Consider the following 25,005-nt stretch of genomic DNA (forward strand, 5'->3'; position numbering starts at 1 on the left):
CTTTTAAGCAGAGAAAGTCGCCCAGGTCAGGACACGCGGGGGGTTTTGCGACGGGACAGGCAGAGACCAGGAAGAAACGGATCTAGTTTCCACCGGGAGGCTCGAAGCCCCCGAGCCCTCCGGCAGCGCCTGGCTCCGGGCCCTCCGGATGCCTTTGCTATGTGCAAGTCTCGTTTATTAGAGCATGATTCTTCCTGGCTTTATATTAAAACCACAAAGCACATCCAAGAGTGATAAAACATCCACTTCTCAGGGGTGAACACTAAAGGCACGTATACCGTACAAATCTCACATACAATGCTTATGATTATTTGATTCGTTGTCTCAAGTTATATCAAAAGTGTTACTTTAAGAAAGTTACATGAAATAATAGGAGTATATATACTTAATAGTTCAAGCTTTTAATCCTTGAAACAGACCAATTTAAAACAGAGAGTCCACGTTTATTCCAGGGAAGGGGCCAGAGAAGGCCGACGTTAGTGTTTACAGGACATTGCAGAGAAGAGAGATCCACGTTCACAAAACAGCAATTGCTTTGGATCAGCCAGCAGCCTCCCGCCCTCGCGGGGCGCAGCGCGGCGGGCGCAGCGCGGCAGGCGGGACCCGAGTCACCTCGCCCCCGGCGCCGCTCTCCCGGCGAACAGCGGCAGCGCAGCAAACCTCGGGGTACGGCAGCCGAGCAAGCGCTCTGCCCTCGGAGGTTAAAAAAGGAAAAGGGCCCCGGCAGAAGCGGGGAACAGTTGGCTAAACTCCCCCCCCCCGCAAAAAAAAAAAAAAAAAGGAAAAAGGAAAAAAGAAAACCATCCCCGTGAAGATCAGAACGCTGCTTAATGCCACGTGTTAAACAAGCCCTGCTCAGCCCCTGCACAGGGGCAGAGGTGCCCACAGCTAAACTCCCGGGTCGGGGAGCGTTTCCCCCCGTTCTGCAGAGCCTCGCTTCCTAGTCGGCTTCCCTTACGTTTCAGATTCCTGCTTAGCGCTGTTTCTGGTGGGCAAAGGCACTTCAAATGACGCCTAATTTGCAGACGTCTATGTCATTTAACCAGGAAAGGGAGCCCATCCCACCGCTCCCCCCTAATCCCACGGAGCAGGGCGAGCTGCAGGCATCCGCAGGATCTACATCGTCATTCGAGGCAAGGGACGAAGTTAAAATCACTCCCTTGTCCTGGGGGATTTCCATGTATAACGCACGGGGTGACATCACGTCAGTTTACTACAGCTGCGTGGGTTTGATTAACAAATTAATTTTGCATTACACTCTTACAAATCTATTTGCCTTTGCACAGAGCCAGGGACTAAACAAAGCATTCCAGATTGGGGCATTATAGCAGCGTGTGTGAAACATCTTCCCCCTTCCTCCCCCCGCAAGGATTTCTAGTTAAAAACTGCCTGGTCACACTTGCCTTACTAGGAGCTGAAGCCGTTTCAGCTACGGCCGCGGAGGCCCCTGAAGGAATGCCAGGGAGAAGAGCAGCACCGCTTTGCCTCGCCGCTGCCACGCCACCGCGGTAGCTTCAGATCGGGTTTGCAAATCCCGTTCTTTCCGGAGGTGCCAGAACAGGGCCAGCAAATCGACCGCTTACAGCCGGGGGCTACCCCCAAATTCCTCCCTACGGCCCAGAGAGAATCGATCCCAACCTGCCCTTCTCTTGGCAGCAGAAGGCGAGAGGCAAAGCATGCATCTGTGCAAGACAGATGGACCGTCTTCCTGCAAGCTGGCGCTACAGCCCTGCTCGATTGGATTTGCATATCCCAGTCTAAAACAAGTGTTACTTGTCTTTGTTTTCATTGGCCTTATTGTTCTCTGGCTTTTTTTTTTTTTTTTTCATCTTTTCTCATTTCTTTTTCTGCTTTTTTTTTTAAAAGACTGTGTAGCTAAGTACATGAAAAAAATAAAGGGGAGAGAGGGAGGTAGGGCAAGGGTTAGGTTGCTCTACCGCTAATTTTTCAGAATACTTCACTTCACATGGAACCAAAACAAATACAAAAATAAACAGAACTTGTTAGACCATAAAACAAAGTGTAAATCTAAAAACCACAAAGTGTCATAATGAGAGTTGGTTTTCAGAACACCGAGTCCCCATCCCTTTGGGAAAAAGGAAAAAAGGACGGGATAGATTTTTTTTCACCTCATAGCCTGAAATAACAGTCTCAGTAGCGAAAATGTTTCTCATGATAATCCAGAAACTGTAAAAAATAAATTATTTAAGAAACAGGTTTCTCTGTACAGGTCTTAAAATTCATCATGTCGCACCAAGGCCTCCCCGAAGTCTGTGGCCTGACTCCCCACAAATAAGTCGTACTTGTCCACGATCTCCTCTTTGGTGAGCTTGCCGTCCTAGAACAGAGCAGATGCACAAGCTCAGCCTCACGCAGCTCCGACCCTGCCCAAGGAAACCCACCCGACGGCTCCAGAGCAGCAGCGATGGGAACAGCTGCTTCTTCACCCCAAGCGCTCGGAGGAGGAGGAGGAGAAAGCTGCCCGGGACCCCCAAACACTCCTCAGATACCCAGCACTGAAGCACCCGGCCAGTGGCACGGCCAGCGCGCTCCCAGGCCGGTGGGGGGGAGCGGCGAGGGAACTCTAATTGGATAACCGAGTGACAGTGTTTGCCAAGTCTTTTCAAAGGGTATTAACCTTATCTTTGGGAAAGGAAGGCTTCAGAGCTGTGAAGTTTAGAGACACAGGCCCAGCTCTCACAGACAGATCAGAGAACTGCAGCAGCAGATCCAAGAGACTCTTGGAAGAGTTACTCAGATTATTACGGTCCGAGAGACTCTTGGAAGACATTTAGCACCTAAGCGCAGAAGCCCAGAGAGGAGGAGGTGCCATCCCACCTTGTTCTGATCCGACTCGTAGACAAGGTGCCGTGCTTCAGCCTCAGCATGATCGTAGTCTGAGGGGAGGATCCAATCTTTTGTCTCCTCTTTGTCCATTTTGCCATCGCGGTTCTTATCTCGGAACTCCACAAACTGCTCCCTCTCCGTCTTCACCCACTCGGGCTCATCGGTGTCTCCATCGTGGCTGTACATGTCACCTGGGAGACACACAGTGTGCAGATCTCAACACCAGCACAGTCTCACACGAGTACAGCAAAAGGGAAGCAAGACAGCTTGGACCAGGGAGATGAGTGCACAAGCTGGCAGGAGGGCAGATCTCAGAGGTATCACTGGTTAAGCCCTGAGATCAGAGCACAGGCTGTCGCTTTAAAGGGTGCAACAACAAAAACAGCCAAGGCAGCAGAGGCTGTACCCTTCCATCTCAGATTTAAGGATCAAATGACTCTCTTTACTTCAGCATGTTTGTCCCCAAAATCTTAAGCATTCCTTCAAATAAGTTTAGAGAAACATGCAGGGTTTGTATCAACATATTTTGGAGTCAGATACAGTTATCACCATCCTTATCCAACGCCAAAGCTTTCCATTTCAGATAATGAGTGTTAAAAGGGCAGCTGTTCTATGTCCCGCTGCTGCCAAGAGAAGAGGCAGGGATATTCCACAATTGGCAGACCCCATCACGTTAAAGAGCAGACACCGTAGATTTAGAACAGATGTTCCCTTCTGTCTAGGGGTCTGGAACCACACTGGTATTCTGACCAGTCATCCTGAACAAACAGTGTCTGTCACTGCTTATGGATTTAACTCCGAAGTCAGCAGCAAGGACTGAGGAGCAGTGCGGGTCTAAAGTTAGGAAGTAAAGAGAGATAATGAAATTCCAGGAGGGGGAGGGCAGGAAAGCAAACATGCCTACGGCTCCTATGCAGCACAGCCGTGCACAACGGGAGACTGCTTCGTGTTAGCGTACAGAAAAAGGGGAGAAAGCGAAACGGAGAGCATCAAAGCCAAGGGACGAGTCACTCACCTATGTATTCCTCCAGATCAATGAAGCCGTCCCCGTTCTTGTCAATGTCCTCCATGGTTTCCTTTAACAACAAGGTCTCAGTTAGTCGGGCTCAGAGCAAGGTACTCCATCCCCAGAGAGCATGGAGAGCCCCTCTGCACCAGCCCTTGCTGCCAGTTTACCGGCTGGCAGAACAGATACAGCACTGCATCAGCCTCAGGAGGAAGGTTTTTATTTTTTTTTTTTTAAAAAAAAGGCCACGGTCAGAGGGAGCCATCTTGTCCAGCCCCCCAGTTCCATGGCAGATCACCTCCACCCACACTGGTTGCTGTTATCTGTCTGGTCTGCCTGAGGCCTCCTGCAACGGAGGAATCACAGTCTCTCTGCATCACCTATTCCAAAGGTGCTGACAGCAAAGCACCGGAGGCAGCCTTAGGGGAACCTTCAGGGAGACCAAGGAGACACAAGCCCCCAACTTTCGGTCCTGTCCACCCATCTATTCTGTTGAAATTCTATTTGCAAGAAGGATTAGCTTATGTGGGGGCACTTTTCTTTCACAGCTTCCCAAGTGCAACTCACCCACCTGTACTACTATATCTTTCATGTAATCATACTCTTCTGGGTGCAGGAAGGCAGTGAACTCCTCCTTGGTAGCAGTCAGGTCTCCATCCTTGTCAGCCATTTTGAAGCGCCGCTCATCCCGCACCATCATCTGTTTATAGTTAAACCCATCATCGGGGTCTGGGTCATCTGGGCATAACAGACAAGACAGCCGTTCTGGTCAGCTCATTCAGGGACAGCCACCCTCCGCTCACCGTCCTTTTGCTCACAGCCGACCCAAAAAAACCAAAACAAACCAAAACCAAAAAAACCCCTAAGTAATCAAAATTCACAACGCTTTGTCAAGACAACGCCAGCTTTAGATAGCCACGGCCTGCAATTTCTCACTAGGAATCTAAAGGCTGCATCTACCCTGCGAGGAGGAGGAGCTGCAACTGGCTTCAGAGCTTTAAGAGATTAGCACGGGCACGAAGCATTCCCAGCCTCACTGGGCAGATTCCTCTGCGCGAAATGGAACATTGTTTTTTTGGCCTGGCGTGGCTTTGGTGGCTCTACCTCCTCTGCGCTAGAGACAGGAGAGGCAAAGGGCTAGGTCCAGGCTATTTCTGGATGAGAATGTGTAACAGGATATTGCTCCTCCACCAAAGGGGCATTTTCAAAGCAAGTGAAACATCGCCGAGTGCCTAGACACTGCTGTGCCTCCATAGCTAGAGTAACTGAGAGCATGTGGCAACTAGATTTAACTACACCAATAATTATAGATAAACTTTAGTATACTAAAGTTTGCTTTGTTTGTCATCCTACACTTTAAGCAAAAACACTGATAAAGGACAATGCATCCAAATTATTACTTAATTTCAGCCTGTAATTGTCAGCCCTGTCTAAATAAAGGCTCTCTCCCGTCTCTGTTTACGCTCAGGACAAAAGGCACAGGATTAAGCAGCTATACACAAGCCATGATGCTGGCCAACTGTCAAATACAAGACAGTAAAAAGATTTTAATGCACTTCTAAGGCAAAATTAATCCTATAATTTCCTATGTTATTACTGAACTTTTACCTTGAAAAGCCAAGTATCCCCTAAGTCCACTGTCCACAGCAGTGGATAGAAGTCCCTTTCAAATTAGGCTGTATTACAAAATAAAGGTGATGTTGGGGTATGAACCACAGGTAAAGTAGTACATCACACAAATTAAAAGCAGGTCCTTTTAATACAGCTTCAAGTTGGCTGTTACACATAAAGCTAAATAGCTTTATTCAGTTTAATGAAAGTAAAAAGGTGGCAAATAGCAGAGAATTTTTAAGCAATTAACTATACTTAACTATTCATTATGTTTTTTAATTTAACTGTTACTATAGTTAAACAAGTTAACTATTATTTAACAGGGAGGATGCAAGAGTTTTAACAAGCCAATCTGTACGTTGGCAAAACATTCACTGCTGGGCTGCATGAGAAAGGTTTGCTCCTCTTCCCCCAAAAGGTTTTTGATTATAGACTCTAAAGTATTTGCATTTTTATGGTCACTGGCCTTGCTTACACAAAAGACATCTTTGATAAGTTTTATTCAGTGAAATAATTCAGCAATCCACATGGATAAAGGAAAGGGCAGACATGAGAAAGCAAAGCCGTAAGCCTTGACAATTTAATATTCCTGTCTCCTGATGAAGATATAAACAGCGTGATTTTGGGGTTCTGGTTTGAGGGCAAATCAGTGAGAAGTGAATCTGATGGTACAGAAGAACCAAACTATAGTATTATATTCTTATTTTAAGAAGATTTTAAAGAGACTTACTTCCAGAATAAGCCCTAGATATCTATCACTTAATACAGTGCACCGTGCTCTGTGGAGTTGTGATCCACAGAAACAGGCTTTAGCAACAGCGCTGAGCCCATGCACACTGAAATACGAAGCACTGTGTGACAGCACTCGGTACAGTTGAGTACTAATACAGGGCTGGAGTTTAAAAACAGCATTTCTTTTTGATGACAAAAGGCAAGCATTTTTTAAATACTAAATAATGAAGCCAGCCAATAAACCAGAGAGCCACAGCTAGAGAGCACGGTCTCTCTGCTCCCACACTACAAAAGATGGATGTTCTTAACTAGATTAAGGGATCTGCATGTTTCTTGGCTGCGCATCAAACTCTTGAGGAGCATTTCCAGTGTTGTTTGTGCCAGGAAGAGGGGAGAAGAGAGAAGGGAGGGGAGGCAAGAGTCTCTTGTAAGAGACAAGAATATTTCAGCAGAAACGTACTGTGGAAAAGTAATTCCTGTTTAAACACAAGTAGGAAGCCAAGTCATTACACATATATGGCTCTGCCAGGTAGAGTCCAGCAGGATAGCTGCGAGGAAGACCAGGGTAAACGTGATACTTTAAGTATTTAGTAAGAACAAAACTACATAGAAGTAACATACAGCAGTGCACTGCACTGTAATAGGTTTTATCAGTATCTGCCAAGAGCACACTGAGTCAAGCGCCAGTCCCAAGCTCATGTCGATGAGATCTTTACAGCATGTCATCCGTCACAGGGTCCAGGCACTCTAGTCTGTTACAAATTAGGCTTTAGAAATGTTTTGTGTGTTACACTTTTCTCATCTTCTTCTTATTTTTTTTTAATGTCCTACACCTGCAGGTCATAAATCTAGATGCACAGACTTCAAAAACTGTCATAAAAGCCTTTAGCATGACCTCTTCTCCCCTCTTTAATCCTGAATTTTAAAATACAGATATCAGATTTTTCCAAGGATAGTTCTTTGGCTCTCAATAAATATTAGCTTTCCATTTTTCACTTACATAGTATAAGACTTGTTTCTAGCTGTAATAAAGTCACAAGGTGGCTAGCTTTATCCTGCCACCAGTACAGCAAACTTTGGAGCTTTAACTGTTTCAAAAGAAGCTGTAGAAATAGCCTGAGGGAAGATGGATTAGCCAGAAAATAGAGGCAACATGCTCCATACATTCTGCAGAGCATTTTACTATCTTTGGAAGTATTTGGTAAATTAAACTTTATTTCATGCTTTCAAGATGTAGCTCATCATACCATATATGTATGCATTCCAGGACACAGGAACAACTGGCAGAGGAACTGGTATTTTCCAATATCTTAACCCCAGAAGAGCTTCTTCCTACCTAACTCCTCATGGTGTTTAAGTTCTCAGAGGCTCCAGAAGAGCGGTGGTAACCGGCAGGTCCTACCAGCACCCCTCTCTCCAGGGCTTCAGGCTTTTGTCTCTTTGCCAAAACATATAAGCTCTGTGGTCTAAAGCCAGAGGCAGGACAAGTGGAGAAACGGAGGCGTACACATGCTCACTCAGGCAGAGTTTCAGAAAATGATTAAGGAAAGATTCTCTTTGCTAGGAATCTTTGCAGATGCAGGAAGACTGCAGATACCCAGAAACAACTGGTTTCTATAGCCATGGGTTGGTGTGTGTGTTTTTGCAGATACTAAATGCCACCCATAGCTTGAGATTCAAAAGCTAGAAGACAAAAAAAAAGTTACCCCATATGATTTTAATTAAACCAATAAATTAGTGCTTGGATTGAATTTTGAGCTGAATTTCACAATTAAATGCATCAATAAAGCAGAGTTACAAAATGGTGTGTTCATCACAAACTTCACCTTTAGTTTTTCTACATGGTTACGTTATTTTTTTCTTTAGATTGTCCTTCATTAATGCCAACAAAAGTTAAATTCCACTTGTGTAGCAGAGGAGCATATAGTTGGGGAAGAGGAGGAGGAGAGAAGTCAATGGAGGTGCAGAGTGTACTAGGCACCAAAACCAAGCTAACGTACCAAAAAGAAGGCGATTGGAGCAGATTTTTCAGGCTAAGACTTTCGGGACAAGTTGAGAGCTCTTACTCACACTTCTGCTTTATTGATTAAAGCCCACCACCAGATTTGACAACTTGCCCCTTACCGAGGTAAGTGCCATATGTCACGTTTCTGTACTCATCCCAGGAGATAAATCCATCTTGATTCATGTCAAACTCCTGCCACTGGCGTTCAACACTGTCATACACGTACTTCTTCTGGGCCTTCTTAATCCAGGCTTTCAGCTCCCCCTCCGTCACAAACCCATCCTTATCCGTGTCTATCTTATCTACAATCATTCTACAAAACAAAACAGCAAGTTTCAAGTGCCAGCTCTGCAAAGCTTTTATCCCAAGAGTAGAGACCTACCTAAAATGTAGCCGTAGGTGGCATTTTTATACTCTTCCCAGGAAATGAGGCCGTCCTCATTGAGGTCGTGCCCTTTCCACTGGCGCTCTACATCCTCGTATATCCAGCGCTTTTGTGCAAATTTAATCCAGTCTTTGAGCTCTTCCACAGTTACAAACCCGTCTTTGTCTTCATCTATTTTACTTACAATCTTTCTGTAGAAAATGCAGAAAAATCCAGCAAAGGTTAAGGGAAATAAGGCTCTATTTCTACTCAGCAAAGCAGAGCATTTGAACTGGTGGCATACTCTTTATGCAAGAGTGGAAGAATCAGCTTGCTTATTATCAGGTTCTGGCACTACTGTATCACATTCAGCAAGCTACTTTCAACTCGACAGTCTGTGTGCCTATTGGTCACTGTTTTGGACACAGTGACCAATGTTTCTTTTCTGCAAAGCAGTTCAAAAGCAACGTATAGTTGAGTCAGAAGCTGCCGAAACACCGACTTGCTCGCTCTTAGGCCTTTCAGGTTTTGTATTCTTCAGGAAGCATGTCTTATGATAAAGCATCTCGTTGCTGTTGTTAGCTCTAGAAAAATATGCAGTTGCATGTCTTCCCACCACAACAGCACGAAGGGAGTGAAACACAAACGTACTTACAGTAAAAACAGAAAGACTGCCCCGATGAAGAAATACAAAGACCAAGATATACAGCTGTAGCTTGCTTACATGCCTAAGCAATGCAGCGAGGAACCTACTAGCACAGAATGATGAAAAGCTACCCCACATTGATGTCAGATCAAAACACCCAAGCACGATGCCCATCAATTTACAAAGCAAGAAATTAGAGATGCATGGTTTATAAAGCATGATGCGAGGCTGCATGCCTTCTTTATTTTTAGCAGCAGCTGTGAAGAAAAGCCACTTGAAGGAATGCAGAGATATGTTCGCAGATGTAAGCAAGTCTCCTGTATGCAATTTGTAGATTAGTGCTGCGCACTGCATTAAAGTGAGAGTGTGCTATGCAAGTGCTTGCCATTCATAAGTCTTTGCATTAGGTGCTCAGTTATGGCAAGTTAAGCTAGAATGGTCTGACAGTCTCAAAACTCTCCTGACCATTCCCAAAATAATCTGTAAATTTTCCTAGCATCTTAATTCCAGTAGCACTCAGAGTCTGTTTGTAAAATGCAGTTTATGCACCAAAAGAGCATTTTGAGTTCAATGCTATAAACTTCCATTCTCCACCAGGTATTCTCCCAACAACACCAGGTAATTAAAAGCAGGGATGACAGTTTGTTGTGCTTCCAAAGAATTTTGTCTTGTCAACCAGTTTTCTTCTTCTTTTAGTAGAAACGTTTAGTCCAAAACTGGTTCTATTATATTCAGCAATTCTAAATTCAAATCCAGTCATTTGAAGAACTTTCCTCTCAAGACACTTTTTAAGAGAACCATGGGACTATTATTCCCAGATTGAAACAGAACACCAATGCAAAGCAAAACACCAAATCAAAGCCTAGTCAAAATTAAATAGTCCAGACACTGTAATCACCCTGCATTTAGTTTCCCGTTTTTGTTGTTTCAGAATTGATTTGCTTTCAAAAAGCGTGCCAAGGATGCTCACGAGAAAGGAAAAAAAGATAGCTGGGATAAGACTGGTATACGCATTTTCTTTACTTGTAGAAGAGTCCTGTAGCTTGACATCTTACTTTACCTGTGGCAGATGGCAGTCTCCACACTATGTAAGGCATTTCAAAGGCCCAACTCATTTTACAGTTGCATTTTAATACTAGCTGTTTCAGAGAAGCAATTCATCTTTTACATATTGCATTTCCATTCGAGAGTATGACAGTAACACTACACATAAGAGCATGCAACATTTGTCACATCTGACAAGCAAAATCCATTGCGCTCTTTCTCTTCTTTCAAACCTGTGGGACAACAGTCTCATTTGTGGTGTCTCCTAACACCATATTAGCACTGCTATCTGAAAATGTAACAAGTCGTCTCAAACACTTCATATTCAGTACTGACACTTCTGCGAGTGACACAAAGAGACTGAACCTCTGCATTCATCTGAAGCAGCAGCTGTTCTTCGTGGCACTCGTATCTATCCAGCTACGCACCTCTGAGGAGGAGAGCCCGTGGGGACAGTGGCCCACGGCCCAACCACTGCCACCACAGGCAGCAGCACTCAGCTGCCTCATCTGGCTCGTCACTCCCGGGCAGTCTCCGTTTTAACTTCTTGCAGCCAAAAGCAGCACGCTGCTGCAAGCCATAGTACAGGCTGAGGGCTACCGCAGCGTTTGCAAAGAACTGTGAAACAGCAGGCTAGCCTCAACGTTAAGGGCTTAGCACCAGGAAATCAGTAAAAACGTGCCTGGTTTAAACTACAGTTTTGCCTCTGAAGAACATGGCTTTTCATTCATTGTGCTTTCCACGAGAGGTGAGCATTCACCCTCCACAATCTTCATCATAAAGGGGCCTCCAAGCTTTTTTTTTTTTTTTTTCAGATGCTTAAGTCATTATAAAATGAATTGTTGCCAATCCTAAAAATTACATAAAGGAAGACAGCAAACAACCTGCAGCATTGGCAAAATAAGGATGCAGCAGAACAGAGCAGCCACGTGACACGGTTTGGGTAGTGGCAGATCCCACCCAAAAACCACTTTCAACTCTCCAGCCAAAAGATGTGAGAAATTAGTTCTCAGCTGAGTAGGAAGCAGCTATAAACGAACTGCTCCTCGGGGCTCTGTATCATCCGTGCATCACCATGTTGCATTAGCAGTTATCATGAAGACATGTTGGTATAACACTGGAACAAAGTACTGGAATTTGTACCGGTAAAAGAGGGTGATTTTGGTAAAGCCTGGGTGATTTTCCCAGGACAAGTTTCTACACAGGGCAGTACTTGGGGAATAAGTTCAGATATTTGATTAGAGAATAGCTTCACTGTTTAATAGTATTAACTGAAAGTTAAACACTATCCCCACCTGGAGCCTAGCACAAGCTGCAGCACTGCTGTGGGAACTCCTGCTGCAAGGTGCCCTTGCAGAACAGAACCAGGCAGCACAGCCTTCTCATTCAACTAGTTCAACAACTTACTGCTGTAACCAGATGACTGCAGGCAGACTTCCCAGACCATAAGCCCTGAAACCCATAACAGCTATAAAAAAAAAAAAAAATGCAGCTTTGTCACATACGATGCACAGTGTAATGTACCACAATAGCGTTAGCGAGCGTGCATGCGTGTTGGCAGGGTGATGGCAGGGGGCACCACGCTCCAGATGTTTTGTGATTGTTTGCAGCTGTAGTTGACACACTGCTTTTGTTTCCCACTCTTTAATGCTTTGACTCATGTCATTCTAAGGAAGCAACAAGATTCCGTTTGCTCAGCACTACTGTCAGGAAGCTTGCAGAGTATTCCCCAAATTCAGCAACCTTTAAAGAAAAACAACATACACAGAGCAACAAGCTATTCAGAAGAGCCCTGGGAACTGTAAGAAAGGTCTTTAACATCATGTGAGCTTTTTTCTGCAGTGAATACCCTCACACAGCAAAGTGAGAAGATTCACAAAAACTGAGTCCTGGATCACTGAATGCTTTGGAGTAAATCCTGTCTCACATAGAAAACCTTGTTCTTTCAACAGCACAGAAAAACACAGCTTTCAAAAAATAATTTACATAATTATGCATTCATAACAAAGTTATCAAAACCGTTCAGACTCAGGAAAGTGTGATGTAATTGTCTCTGCCAAAAAAAAAAAAAAAAAAAAAAAACAACATTTTATGTCAAGGCAGAGAGCAGTTTGGAACAGTCTCATTGAAACATCCAAGTGGAAACTCTTACTCTAGCCTAACTTCCACAGCCAGCTTTTTCCAGTAGATAACTTAGCAGAACAATGAAATTAAAGCGTAAAGCCATGACAAAGCCTAGAGGTTAGAAAAACAATGCCGAGGGAAGGATCTCTTGCATGTTTCTGTACATAAGTAGCCAGTTTTGAGTTGCCAACTCTCTTGCTCACACTCATGCTTCAGGGGGAACCAACCAAGAGACTGTACTCTAGACCATCTCCCTCACAAGAGCAACAAGCAAATTTGCCTCAATTTCCCATTCACAGGACAGTAAAACTCTTCTAAAAGCATTTCAAGCAGACCCTAGAAACTACTGTCTTAACATCCAAGCAGCACGGCTCTTCAAGGGAGTTAACCAGGTGGCAGACTTCACTCCCTCAACGATGCTGCCCCTCTGCGGCCCAGTGCTCCCTCCAAGCACAAGGCAAGCACGCCCTCCTGCCCACTTGAATCCTGCTGACTCTTGCAGTTGGCTTCCCCATCCCCTTCCAGCCTGAGAGCAATATTCAAATGAGACATAAACAGCTATTTGGGAGAACAAAAACTTCCTCTCTGAAATTGTCATGTAACTGTCTCTTCTCCACCAGACCTCTCTCAAGATCTCCTATCAGCCCTGGTACGAGACTCCACTGGATCCGGTGCTCTAACAGATCCAGAAATAGTCTTCCCAGCTTATGAAGTTCCCAGGAAAAAACTTTCCTCCGTGGAAAAAGTATACTTTAGGGCCTGTAAACTTAATTACAGCAGACATAAGGAACAGAAAGACATATTGTCTTTGCAGAGCCTTTACCTTAAATAATACAGTGGCAGTCGAAAGGCTCTCTCTTACCCAGTGCTGGTAGTGTGAATGGTCTGCTCAGTGCAAAAGCACACAGCTGAGCCTCACACCACCCCACTTTGCAAAGCCTTCTGCTATTTGGTTTACACCACTCTGTGGGATCTGTCAAAGCACCTACATTTGAATAAATCAGTGTGTCACAACCCAAAATAGTCAATGCACTACATAAACTCCACTGCCAATACAAACATCACTCCACTGGCTAAAATATGAAGTCTAGATGTTCAATTCACATATAGAAGACTTAGCTGATATATGAAGTCTATCCTTACCGCTCTGGAGCGGCAACCCTTCCATGCATCAGAATGCTACTCTACAGGCAGGATGCAGAAAGCATGTGTGAGAGTTCAGAAGTTAATGCAACTGGTCTAGTGTCTGGAAAAATAGAAAAACATGCAAGGCCTAAAAGGAGGGGGCCCTGGTGACGAGGGATACAGAGAAGGCAGAATTACTGAATGCCTTCTTTTCTTCAGTGTTCACTGCTAAAGGCAGCCCTCAGTAATCCCAGAGCCTGGACGTGAGGGAGAAAGTCTGGAGAAGGGAAGACTTTCCTTTGGTTGAGGAGGATAGGATTAGAGAGGCACCCATGGGAACTGAGGAAGCTGGTGGATGTTGTTGCCAGGCTGCTCTTCATCATCTTTGAGAGGTCCTGGAGAACTGGAGCAGTGCCTGAGGACTGGAAGAAAGCCAGTGTCACTCCAGTCTTCAAGAAAGGCAAGGAGGAGGATCCAGGCAACTACACGCCAGTCAGCCTCACCTCCATCCCTGGAAAGGTGATGGAACAGCTCATTCTGGATGTCATCTCCAGACATATGGAGGAAAAGAAGATCAGGAGTAGCCAGCATGCATTCACCAAGGGGAAATCCTGCTTAACCAATCTGATAGCTTTCTCTGATGACTGGCTGGGTAGACGAGGGGAGAGCAGTAGACGTTGTGTTTCTTGACTTCGGCAAGGCTTTTGGCATTGTCTCCCATGACATCCTCCTAGAGAAGCTCAGCATGGGTGAGCTGGATGAATGGACAGTGAGGTGGATTGAGAACTGGCTGAAAGGCAGAGCTCAGAGGGTCGTCATCAGTGGCCCTGAGTCTAGTTGGAGGCCTGTGGCTAGTGGCATCCCCCAGGGCTCAGTACTGGGTCCCATCCTGTTCAACTTCTTCATCAAAAACCTGGACGAGGGGACGGAGTGCCTCCTCAGCAAGTTTGCCAATGATCCCAAGCTGGGAGGAGTGGCTGAGACATCTGAGGGCTGTGCTGCCATTCAGAGAGACCTGGACAGGCTGGAGAGCTGGGCAGAGAGGAACCTGCTGAGGTTCAACAAGGGCAAGGGCAGAGTCCTACGCCTAGGGAAAAATAACCTTAGGCACCAGCTTGTGCTGGGGGCTGACCTGCAGGAGAGCAGCTCTGCAGAGAAAGACCTGGCAGTGCTGGTGGATGACAAGTTGACCATGAGCCAGCAATGTGCCCTTGTGGCCAAGAAGGCCAATGGTCTCCTGGGGTGCATTGGGAAGAGTGTTGCCAGCAGGTCGAGGGAGGTGATCCTGCCCCTCTCCTCAGCCCTGGGGAGGCCTCATCTCAAGTACTGTGTCCAGTTCTGGGCTCCCCAGTCCAAGAGAGACATGGAGCTACCGGAGGGAGTCCAGCACAGGGCTACAAAGATGATCCAAGGGTTGGAGCACCTGCCCTGTGAGGAACAGCTGTAAGAGCTGGGACTCTTCAGCCTGGGGAAGAGAAGACTGAGGGGGGATCTGATCAATGTGTACAAGTACCTGAAGGGAGGGTGTCAAGGGGATGGGGACAAACTCTTTCCAGTTGTCCCATGTGACGGGACAAGAGGCAACGGGCAGGAACTGAAGCACAGAAAGTTCCGCCTGAAGGTGAGGGGGAATTTCTTCCCTGTGAGAGTGATGGAGCACTGGAACAGGCTGTCCAGAGAGGTTGTGGAGTCTCCTTCTCTGGAGATCTTCAAGGCCTGCCTGGATGCAACCCTGTCTAACATGCTGTAGGTGACCTTGCTGAGCAGGGAGGTTGGACTAGATGATCTCCCGAGGTCCCTTCCAACCTTACTGATTCTATGATAATTTGGACCAACATCAGCGTTGCTATTTTAGGTACTCCATACATTTCTTCTGATAGATTGATAAGAGTATTCTAACTTTAAGGAGCTAGCTCATCAGGGAGGCACACTGGCACTTTGAGGAGGAGGGTGGGAGTGTGGCCCTCACAGGAGTCTCTTTTGATAAGAAAATTTTCAGTCTAGACCTCATAAGGTTTAAGCCTTTCTAAGCCAAATGTGAACAACTGTGATCACAGCTGCTGCCATACGTACAAACGACACACCCTGTAGTGCTGTAAAGCAGAAATTGTTAAGTCCAATACTTACTATATTCTATAAACACCCTATTCTGATGCTGAAGGAGGCAACAGGAGGAAAAGTAATGAAACAAAAGATAACTTTAAAGAGATACTCTATTCTAACTTGTGACCCCTGCACATGCTCTGCACAGCAACCAGCTACTTCTGAATTAGGACAAGTAACATAACAGGAAGACTCGAGCAGTCCCAGGGCTTTCATCTTGCCTGAAGCAAGAGTCAGATTGTATTCAGCAAATGGTAACTAGAGATCATCAAGCTACATTTAGCACAGTTTAAGTATGGCAAAGCAAAAGACACTTATTTTGATTTATACCTTGTACTTTTGGGGAGCTCATTAGATGCTTAGAAGTAATGCTCAGCATGCAGTGCCTCAGTTTGAAGTGACTCAGGATGACCTCGCATGCTGAGATCAATTGCTTCTGATGAAGACAGAGATGTAAATATGCTACATAATTTCATAACCATCCTTTGCATAGGTCACTAAATTTCAACTACTGATGTCTTACAAACAAAGTTTAAAAGACTTGAGAGTTTAGAATATTTCTGTAAAAGAGCCACCTGCAATGCAAAAGAACAAAGGTGAATGCCAGAATGACAGTTAATTCTTTTAAATGCTTTGCAAAAGGCCCTAAAGTCAACAGTGAATTAATTCTATACTGAATTAAATCCGTAACTAGATTTCTGTTTCAAGTCTTTTCCTTACCCAAGCCTCTCCTTGCTCTCCTCCGGTGTCAGCTGATCAAAGGTTTTGGCCTCATCTGCACCAAGGAAAGCATCGTGGTCATAGTCAAAGTTCTGTGCATCATCGTGGACCTTGTCACTGAGCTGCGGGTCATGGTGAACCCTGTCCTTTTTCTCGGTGGGTTTGCTCGAGATACAAACCATTGAGAGAGACAGGCACAAGAGAAGCTGATGAATAGTCATGGTGATTCAGATAAACCTATGGGATAACAAAAGAGATATTTAAGAGCTTGCTTGCAATAGATAGGTACATCAAAGGAATATGAAGCTGGCAGAAGGTTCCAGGGTCACAAGCCAGAACTTCTCCATCCTGTATTCACTATTATAAGAGAAAAAAGAAAGAATCAATACAAAATAACCTGGGCTAAGCAATCTTTGAATTACTGTAGCACTTGTAGAGACCTTTATTAACGGACATTCCAAGTGGCTTCCTTTAGCAAGACACTCCCTAAATCTGTCATATGAGCTCCAAACAAGTCCCTCCATACTACAGAAAGCAACAACTGTATTTGATATAATGAGAATGTGTTTAGTTAGGAATTTGAAAGATGCATGTCAAACATGCACAACAGATTGTCTATTACACAGGCATAGCTAAGCTGGTTACCATCCCATGTTGGCTGCACTCCACTTTCACATTCTCCTGCCCACGTGCTTCCCTCCCCACACGGACCCTGAACCCATTTTACTGACCCTCATGCTACCATATGGCTAGATTTCCCAAGAAATTCCCTCTTTTCTACCCAAGTATCTCATCCACAGGAAGCCAGATTATTTCAGATACTCATCTAGAACTTCTGACATCCTTGGTCAGAGCTACATGGAAATCTCACCTACATATATTTCACCTACAAAGAAGGAAAAAAACCCACAAAAATTAGTTCAGGACACAGTATACTTAGGACACTTTTCTGGGAAATAATCATAGATACTGGGTCAGTGACAAACATACACTGACAGATACTCTCAGGGTAAAGCAGTCTACTGCACAGATTATCTGTTCAACACTTGCACAATAATTCTGATGCGTCAGGGATGTGCTGGCTACATGCAACCACAGCACAAATCTGCACAGAAAGCTCTGGATAAAAATGCGGAAACCATATCCTACTTAGGATACATGCAATTTCTAGGAGTAATACAGCAGTCAAATCAGAAGCAGACACTGTTACTAGGTACTACAGTAAGAAAAAGATCACAAGCAGAGACTCATTTGAAAAGATGAAGGGCTTCTAGGCTGCTCAGGTGTACATTTACAGCTATTTAAGTCAGCACAGTTGTACTAATCAAGTTTGATTACATCCAGACAATAGCCATTTGATGAGCAGGTTCAGCTGAAATGCATTTTGAAGATGAAAATAACAGCAGCTCCAGCTTATTTATTTTAAACTGATATTTTAGGAGATCAAGGCTCAGCCTCTTTTTTAATATAAAATGAGGACTTATGTCAGCTGTCTTCACATTCCCTTCCCCCGAGAGAGAGAGAGAGAGAGAGAGAGAGAGAGAGAGAGAGAGAGAGAGAGAGAGAGAGAGAGAGAGAGAGAGAGAGAGAGAGAGAGAGAGAGCGCAGCACTTAAAGTCTCTCAGAAGTATTCTCTTTTACCATCTTCATTTAAGTTATCACACTCATTCTCAAATTGCCCTACACTATGCAAACTGACTCCCACTGGTACAGTCCTGCCTGAAAAATTTCATAAAACTAAGTCCTATTATGTAGAAACCAGAAGTAGAAGGTCAGTGCAGTTAAAATTATTTCTGAAGTTAGCGGAAAAAAAAAAGGAGGGGGAGGAGAGATTCTAACACAGTAAAGCAAGTTAACTACCCAGTTATCTAAAAGCTTGTAAGGTCAAGGGATTAAATTTTTTTTTATTATTATTATTTGAAGAGTCAACCACTTCATTAATATTTGCTTAAGATGATGTAGGCAGCAGTGAAAGGAATACATAAAAACCCCATATAATACCCAGTGGATTTGTGTAGTCATTTTGTCATATTCATATCTGCAGTTATCGGAGTAAGTATCAGTGCCACGCTCGCCACAAAAGCGGCATTCTCAGATGGATTAAAGGTTATATTTGTTTGATCTCTTATGTTATCATAGCTGTGCTGTCTTTAAGTGATATTCACACCCAGAGGACATGAAGTGAGATGAAAACAGATCCCATAGATAATATAAATGAAGTCTATTGTCAAACTATCCTTGAAACTGTCAAAATAAATTTGCAAGTATGAGCATAGTACAACTTACAGAAACACTACACTTAGCAAGGAAAGAATAGATGATACATTCTGGCAAGGTGCTGGGCTACCTAAGAGAATAAAATAGATCGAGATGAATGACTAAGCCCTAAAAAAAAAAAAAAAAATAAAAAACACCTTTCAAGTAAATTTGTTTTACCTTTAAATCTTTTAGCATTGAAACAGTTAGATCAGCCTGCTAAACAACTTGAAGAATAAAGACACCCTTTGACATGCAACTGCCAACTTGTATTCACAGGTACAGAGTTTTCTTTCTTTTTTTTTTTAATAAAGTAAGTTTGTCATACTCTACACACTGTCCCCACCTTTATGGGAAATCAGATTATTTTTATATAAATAATGTTTTTCTTTCTGCAATTAAGAGGTTGAAAAACACTATCCATGACTGTTCTCTGGTTTGACCTTTGTTTACAGCACTCCCACCTGCCACCACCAGAAAACACCAGTAAGAGTTTACATTCTGTAAAGAATATTATTTCTGTAAGAAACCCGCAAGAAGGAAGAAGGAACCAACAAAGATTAATAGCTCAAAGCTAGAAACTAAGGGATAGAAAGACAGTGACTGCAGGAGAGTATGCTTTGCTAGCAGATGGGCATATTTTACTAGCAGAAAAGCTTGGTGAAATTAAAAATACATCAAAGGAAGTCACAGTAAGTAAAAAAAATACATTAATCAGATTACCAGTTGGGTACTAATGATGCAGACAACTTTGTCTGAAAGGTTGTTATGCTACCTGCTGCGTCATAAGCTGTATCGCAATAATCAGGCTGAAAATGCACCATCTGATGCCACAACACATGTTCAGACACAAAATCAGAAAGCTGCAATAGGTTCCATCCCCACAAGGGGCATAATTACTGTTCAAAACGCCTTCCCAGCAGATAAACCCCAGTCCAGCAATCAAGAATTCACAAGCAGCTATCTGTGGGTAGTGAGAGTAAGCAGCCTAAGCCGCTCAATGGGATTAAAGGCCTGAGGTACGGAGTTGAGTCAAACACCAAGATCCAAGCCCACAGCGAGCTTGGCACTCACGCAGCAGTTTGCACCTCTCTCAGATGCAGGCACACAATTGCTAGCAGTTAGACAGAGGTTCTGTAAGAGAAGCTGAGGGACTCAAGTTCTCAGGTATTGCTAAGCACGTATCTAAGCCTGCTCCATGCATCTCTAACAGCTCCTGCCTTTGCAGCACGAAGTTGTCAAGCATCTCTCATTAGTGAGCAGCCAGAATCCAGAAGGCAAGCATCCCCGCTCTGCTCTAGAAATCATGATTTGCTCTTCTCTATATACTGCTTTGGCTTCAGAGAAGGGGTGAAGCCTGCCTTCTAGCACTGCAATTAAGGTATGCTCTCAAGAGAGGCGCTGGATTCCCTATACAGGGGAAGACGCTGAACCTGGTCTTCTATTTCCAACAGGATGCTGACCTCCAAGCCAGCAACGTGCAAACGATAACACGGATCACCATGGGGAGGCATAAACACACTACAAGCAAGCCACTGAGCCCAAACAAATAAGCTGTGCAAGAACCAAGAGCATAAAGCAGACAGGTCCAAGTCAGCCAGCCTCACTAACTTAACTTCAAGAAGGGTAGGGAATAGGCCCCAGCAGCCTCTTGGCTGGGAGGCTCAGGACAGGAGACAGGGCAAGGAAGCAGCAGCAAGGCAAGTAGAGAAGCCAAACTCAGAAGAGCCCAGAGCATTGCCAATTTTTCCTGGAGGGAGGCTTGGCTATTGAAGAAGCTAGAAACCACAGCGGTATTCAGGAAAAAAAAAAAAAAAAAAAAAAAAAAAAAAAAAAAAAAAGTGAAAATGTCACGACCACATCCACTAACAGGCATATTTTAAAGGAAGAGCACATGATCTGTGCTAAGAGGGGACTGCACAGTACCTCCATTCTCAGAGATCCAGGCTGTGAGTTCTTACACGTGCACTAAGCTCAGTCCAGGCTCCTGAGGAGAGCAGCACATCAGATACCCCTCCTCACACTGCTTTATTTATTAGCCAGCTCAGGCAGTTAGCAGGGATGCCCAATTCTGCCCATACATTTATTTGCAGTTCCAGCATCACAGCTGTGAATTCCACTTCTCTTGTAGCAGACTGAGTTACTTGCCACAACTGACAAAGTTCAGAAAGAGGCCTTTAAATGTGCCCTTCTACAATCAACTGTTAGGAGTCACTTTCTCTTAAGCTAAGCAAGCTAAAAGATGAAAGACAAGACAATTATCTCCAGTTTTTCCTACAGCTTACTTTCTTGTGGAAATATTACAAGGGCAATGCCACAGAGCACATAGTAAGTCATGAAGGGGCCTCCTTGGGAAAACATGTAACGAAATCACAGACTCTTGACCACTCATAAGTCTGTCTAAAAGGAAAGATTTAAAGTGTAGTTTAGCTGAAAAAAATACACATCTGAAAAGGAGATTAACATAATACAGAAAAATCTGCAAAAATAGCAGCTGTTCTCAACTCATAGCTTGTGCAGCAAGAATTATCCATTATATAACTGAGTAGTACTAGTTTATACTAAGATATTCAAAGGACCTGGGTTTTTTTGATCTGTAAAAGAAACATTCTAGAAAGGCAAGACCCTGCAAATCTGACTTGTCGCATCTTGTCTAACTTCATTTGAATTAAGATAATGTTGCAATCAAAATATCAGAGTTATATGAGAAAATTAAACGTCACTGCAAGTAACATATCCTACCTTGCCTGCAGAGAACTGACGGCATGCTTTGCAAGCACAAGTTCTCATACCACTTGTGCAGAAAGTTTAACCAAGCCAAAAGACAGGCCAAGACAAATGAAAAAGGGTGAGAACTTTGAGACAGACAGTACAAGCCACCCACAATGAAGCGAGTGCTGGTACCACCATGCCAGCAATCGCTTTCATAATTACCAGAACACCTGGCTCGAACACTCATCGAACGCTCTGCATAGCACTCGGAGATCACTGCAGCAGACGCTTCAGAGAAAGGTGCAACTGCTAACAGACATTTACAGACTAACCTTGTTAGGAGAAGAGTTTCACTTGTTGTAGACAGTTCGCACGTAACTAACTTGCAACATAGAGATGGGTTTCCTTCCTATAACTGTTCTCTGCATATTATGTCCTCTCATAACATTTTCACTTATTAATATTACTAATACACCCTTGTGATTTTATAATGCAAGCAACAATACCCGAGATCCCCCAGATGGTTTTTCCCTATGCTAGGTTACTTAATTCCCTATGCTGTTGCTTTGTGTCTAGTCTTTCAAGGGTAGACTAGGGTGATTCAATTCTTGTTCACATAAAGGCTTATGGGCAAAGAGCTTACAGTCAAGATCAGTCTTGGGGGGAAAAGGTCACATCATTTTGGAAACAGGATGATCAAAAAAAAAGAAAAAAAGAAAAGCAATCTTATTATCAAACCTCAGTCCTGCAGCTCTACTTTGGAACACACTTGTACAAGAGCATTTCAATGGAAACAACTCCTTCTTGTGATTCCATCTCATCCAAAGGAGGAGGAGGGAAAAAAAAAAAAAAAAAAAAAAACCCACCCACACATACATACAGTTACCTCCTCTGATGCAACTTAAACACATCAACTTTTTCAGAAGGGGAGGCTGGTGGTGGTGGGAAGGGGGAAAAACAAGGCATTTGAGACATTACTTAGGAACTCTGAACATATATATTTATATACACACACACATTTTTTTTATATATATATTTTTTTTCCATATACACACACAAGATACTTGAAGTGAGCAACTGCACTCCTGTATAACCCAATACAGACAACTAGAAGCGATGAAGACCTGCCAAACCAGAGATAGCTAATGGATTCAGCACAGAGGAGGCCAAGGGAAGAGACACGTCAACCTCACAGCCGTTCTAAGAGCAGGTCAGGCTAAAACGCTAGTTTTCTTATAATCAGTTTAAACATCACAATTTGATCCACAATCAAGGCTCACACAAAGCAGCTATTAGAAGTTTAGAGGCAATTATAAGTTACATTACGGACAACCTGACCTCAAACAAGTTAACATACTGGCATCACATTTGGTACCACAGTAGCCATTAGTGTTGCTTCTACTATTAAAGATATTGTTTTAATACATTATAAGGGGGGGAAGTTTGTTCATATATATATATATATATATAAAAATAAAATAAAAGCTTCTGCTGGCTATCAGCTGCTCTTCCAATAAGACTCAACAACTCTTCCTGGAGCCTTTGGACTTCAATGTTAAGGGAAAGGTAAGGCATCAAACTCAGCGATGTGTACCCCTCTTCTCTGCCCCTCCTCACTTAGTTAAGCAAACCACAAACCACTCATGGAAACTATATTATCAATAGAAGCTTGTTCTATTAAATCACGTACATAAAAGGTTCTTGGTGGTGAACCACAGGAAGGTCAGAAGCATCAGTTAGTGGTACAGAGTTGAGAAGTGTTCCCCTGCAACAGGGTCTCATGGGAACCCCAAGTTATTTAACAGTTCTGGACTCCATTTGCACTGTGCTTTTTTTGCAGTGATATTCATGACAAATCAATAATTGAAAACCTCTCTGGAAGCCCTAAAAGTATAGTTCATACCTGGGAGTCTAGGTGGCCTGTCTTCTATAACAGAGAAAAAGCTATGAACAAGCCAAATCCCTGATTTTGGAATTACTCTCCAAGCTTTTTTTTTTTTTCTCCCTCCTTTTTAAAAGGTAAAGTCCATTCTGGAGCCACAGAGGTCCTCAGCTTACACAGACAAACCTGGTCCATAGCCACGATGCAGTCTGAAATGTCTGGGAGAGCAGCACAAACTCAGCTGACCACAAGAGACAACCAGCGCTTGACACTATGCAGATGACTTTGGTAGTCAATTACAGGGAAATATTTATCAGCTTTGATGATCTGAATTTCAAAAGCTAGGTTACAACAGAGGTCATGGTGACATACAGGACAAATAGTGACAGTCAACAAAATGCCACGTTGCATGATGTGAAAAGGCAGACAGATGCAAACGCACAGGTATTAATGCATTATTTAAAGTGTCAGGATTAGCTTGTACAGTTAACGTGACATTTATGATAACACATCCTGCATATTTGCCCTGCCACGTAATTAATGGCACTAACATAGAACTTATCACTTTGGTACCTAAGGCACGCGTTATTTTATCAGAAGCTATTACAAGTTACTGGCAAGAAAAAAAAGCAACTTATGCACAAAAGCTACAAGCACAGCTGGTGTAAGAAGGACCTGAGGGGTTTTTTTTGCTAACGTTTGGCTAAGAAAAAAAAAGCTGCTTAATATAGAAAAAAGCAAAGGCAGAGTACGCTTCCTGCAGTCGCGCTCGCCGCGGAGGTTTCCTCACAGGTCAGCGCGGATGACCTTGCAGGGAGCCAAACGCTATTCCAGATGCGGCGGCCGGGCCGCCTCGGCGGCTGCAGCACGCAGGAAGCCGGGGCAGAGCCGGGGGCCGGCGCGGGGCCGCTGCCGGGCGGGATGCGACCGCCGCTCGCCTCCCTCCCGCCCGCCCGCCCGAAGGCCCCGGCACCCCCCAACCCGCGGCCCGTCTCCATAGCGACGGGGGGGGAGGGGATGGCGACGCCGGCCTGGCCCCCCCCGCCGCCACACCGGGGTCGCCCGGCCGGTGCCACGTTACCGGCCCCCCCCCCATAACGGCCCGCCGCGGCAGAGCAGGCCGGGGCTCGCTCCCCTCCCGTCAGCCGGCCGCACACACATCCCCCAGGAGGGGCGCCCGCCGGACGGCCTAGTGCCCCCCTCCCCCCATCACCGCCCCCCGCCCCGGGGCCCTTCCTCACCCTTACCTGGAGCCGCCGCCGCTGCCGCCGCCTGCCCGCCCTCAGCCTCTCCGCCGACCGGAAGTAGGCGCCGCGCCACGCTGCACGGCCCCCCCCGCCTCGCGCTCGCCTCCCTCCGCCGGCCAATCGGGGAGCGGCACCGCCTCCCCCGCCGCCACGCTCGGCGCTCTGATTGGTCGCCGCCGCCGCCCGTCCGGTCGCCGCCCGCCCACACCCCCCGCTTCCCTCCGCCCGCCCCGCCCCCGCCCCCGCCCCCCGCCTCCCCGCCGGAGACCCGCCTCCCCCCTCCCTCTCCCACCGCCCCTCCCTCTCCTCCCGCTAGGGAGGCGGGCGCTGATTGGCTGGAAAGCGCCACGTCCTCACGCGCGCGCCGGCCGGCGGCCCCGCCCACGTGAGCTCGCGCGGCGCCGCGCGGCGCTCCGGCTCCTCGGCCGGGCCGCCCCCCGCCCCCCCCCCCAAAAAAAAACCCTTATTGCGCAGGCGCAGTAGATCAACGAGGGTCTCCGGGGTGGGGGGAGGGGAGACGCGGTCACGTGCGCGCGGCGGTTGGAAAGGGCGGGAAAAGGGGGGCGGCGGCGGTTGGGCGA

General features: G+C 45.2%; 1 protein-coding gene across 2 annotated transcripts; it reads right to left on the reverse strand.

Annotated features, from left to right (window-relative positions):
• Window positions 1-376: 376 nt before the first annotated feature.
• CALU (calumenin) lies at window positions 377-24,493 on the reverse strand. 2 transcript variants are annotated; one of them, XM_062579725.1, is made up of 7 exons: window positions 24,425-24,493; window positions 16,328-16,564; window positions 8,321-8,514; window positions 4,425-4,591; window positions 3,863-3,923; window positions 2,839-3,038; window positions 377-2,338 (listed from the first exon to the last, which is right to left on the reverse strand). In XM_062579725.1, the coding sequence occupies exons 2-7, from the start codon at window positions 16,546-16,548 to the stop codon at window positions 2,234-2,236; spliced, it is 948 nt and encodes a 315-aa protein (XP_062435709.1). In that variant the 5' UTR covers window positions 16,549-16,564; window positions 24,425-24,493; the 3' UTR covers window positions 377-2,233. The 2 variants fall into 2 exon arrangements, with proteins under 2 accessions (XP_062435709.1, XP_062435702.1); XM_062579718.1 differs by lacking the exon at window positions 8,321-8,514 and adding an exon at window positions 8,584-8,777.
• Between the last annotated feature and the right edge of the window lie 512 nt (window positions 24,494-25,005).

Source organism: Rhea pennata, chromosome 1, assembly GCF_028389875.1.
Source record: "Rhea pennata isolate bPtePen1 chromosome 1, bPtePen1.pri, whole genome shotgun sequence".
NCBI lineage: Eukaryota > Metazoa > Chordata > Aves > Rheiformes > Rheidae > Rhea > Rhea pennata.

Excerpts from the sequence above, each read along its gene's own strand:
- CALU (XM_062579725.1), bottom strand. The coding sequence starts at position 16,548 with ATGACTATTCATCAGCTTCTCTTGTGCCTGTCTCTCTCAATGGTTTGT. Across the intron at positions 3,039-3,862 it reads TGATCTGGAGGAATACATAG|GTGACATGTACAGCCACGAT; the intron begins GTGAGTGACTCG and ends TGTGTCTCCCAG. Across the intron at positions 2,339-2,838 it reads ACGAGTCGGATCAGAACAAG|GACGGCAAGCTCACCAAAGA; the intron begins GTGGGATGGCAC and ends GCTCTGTTCTAG.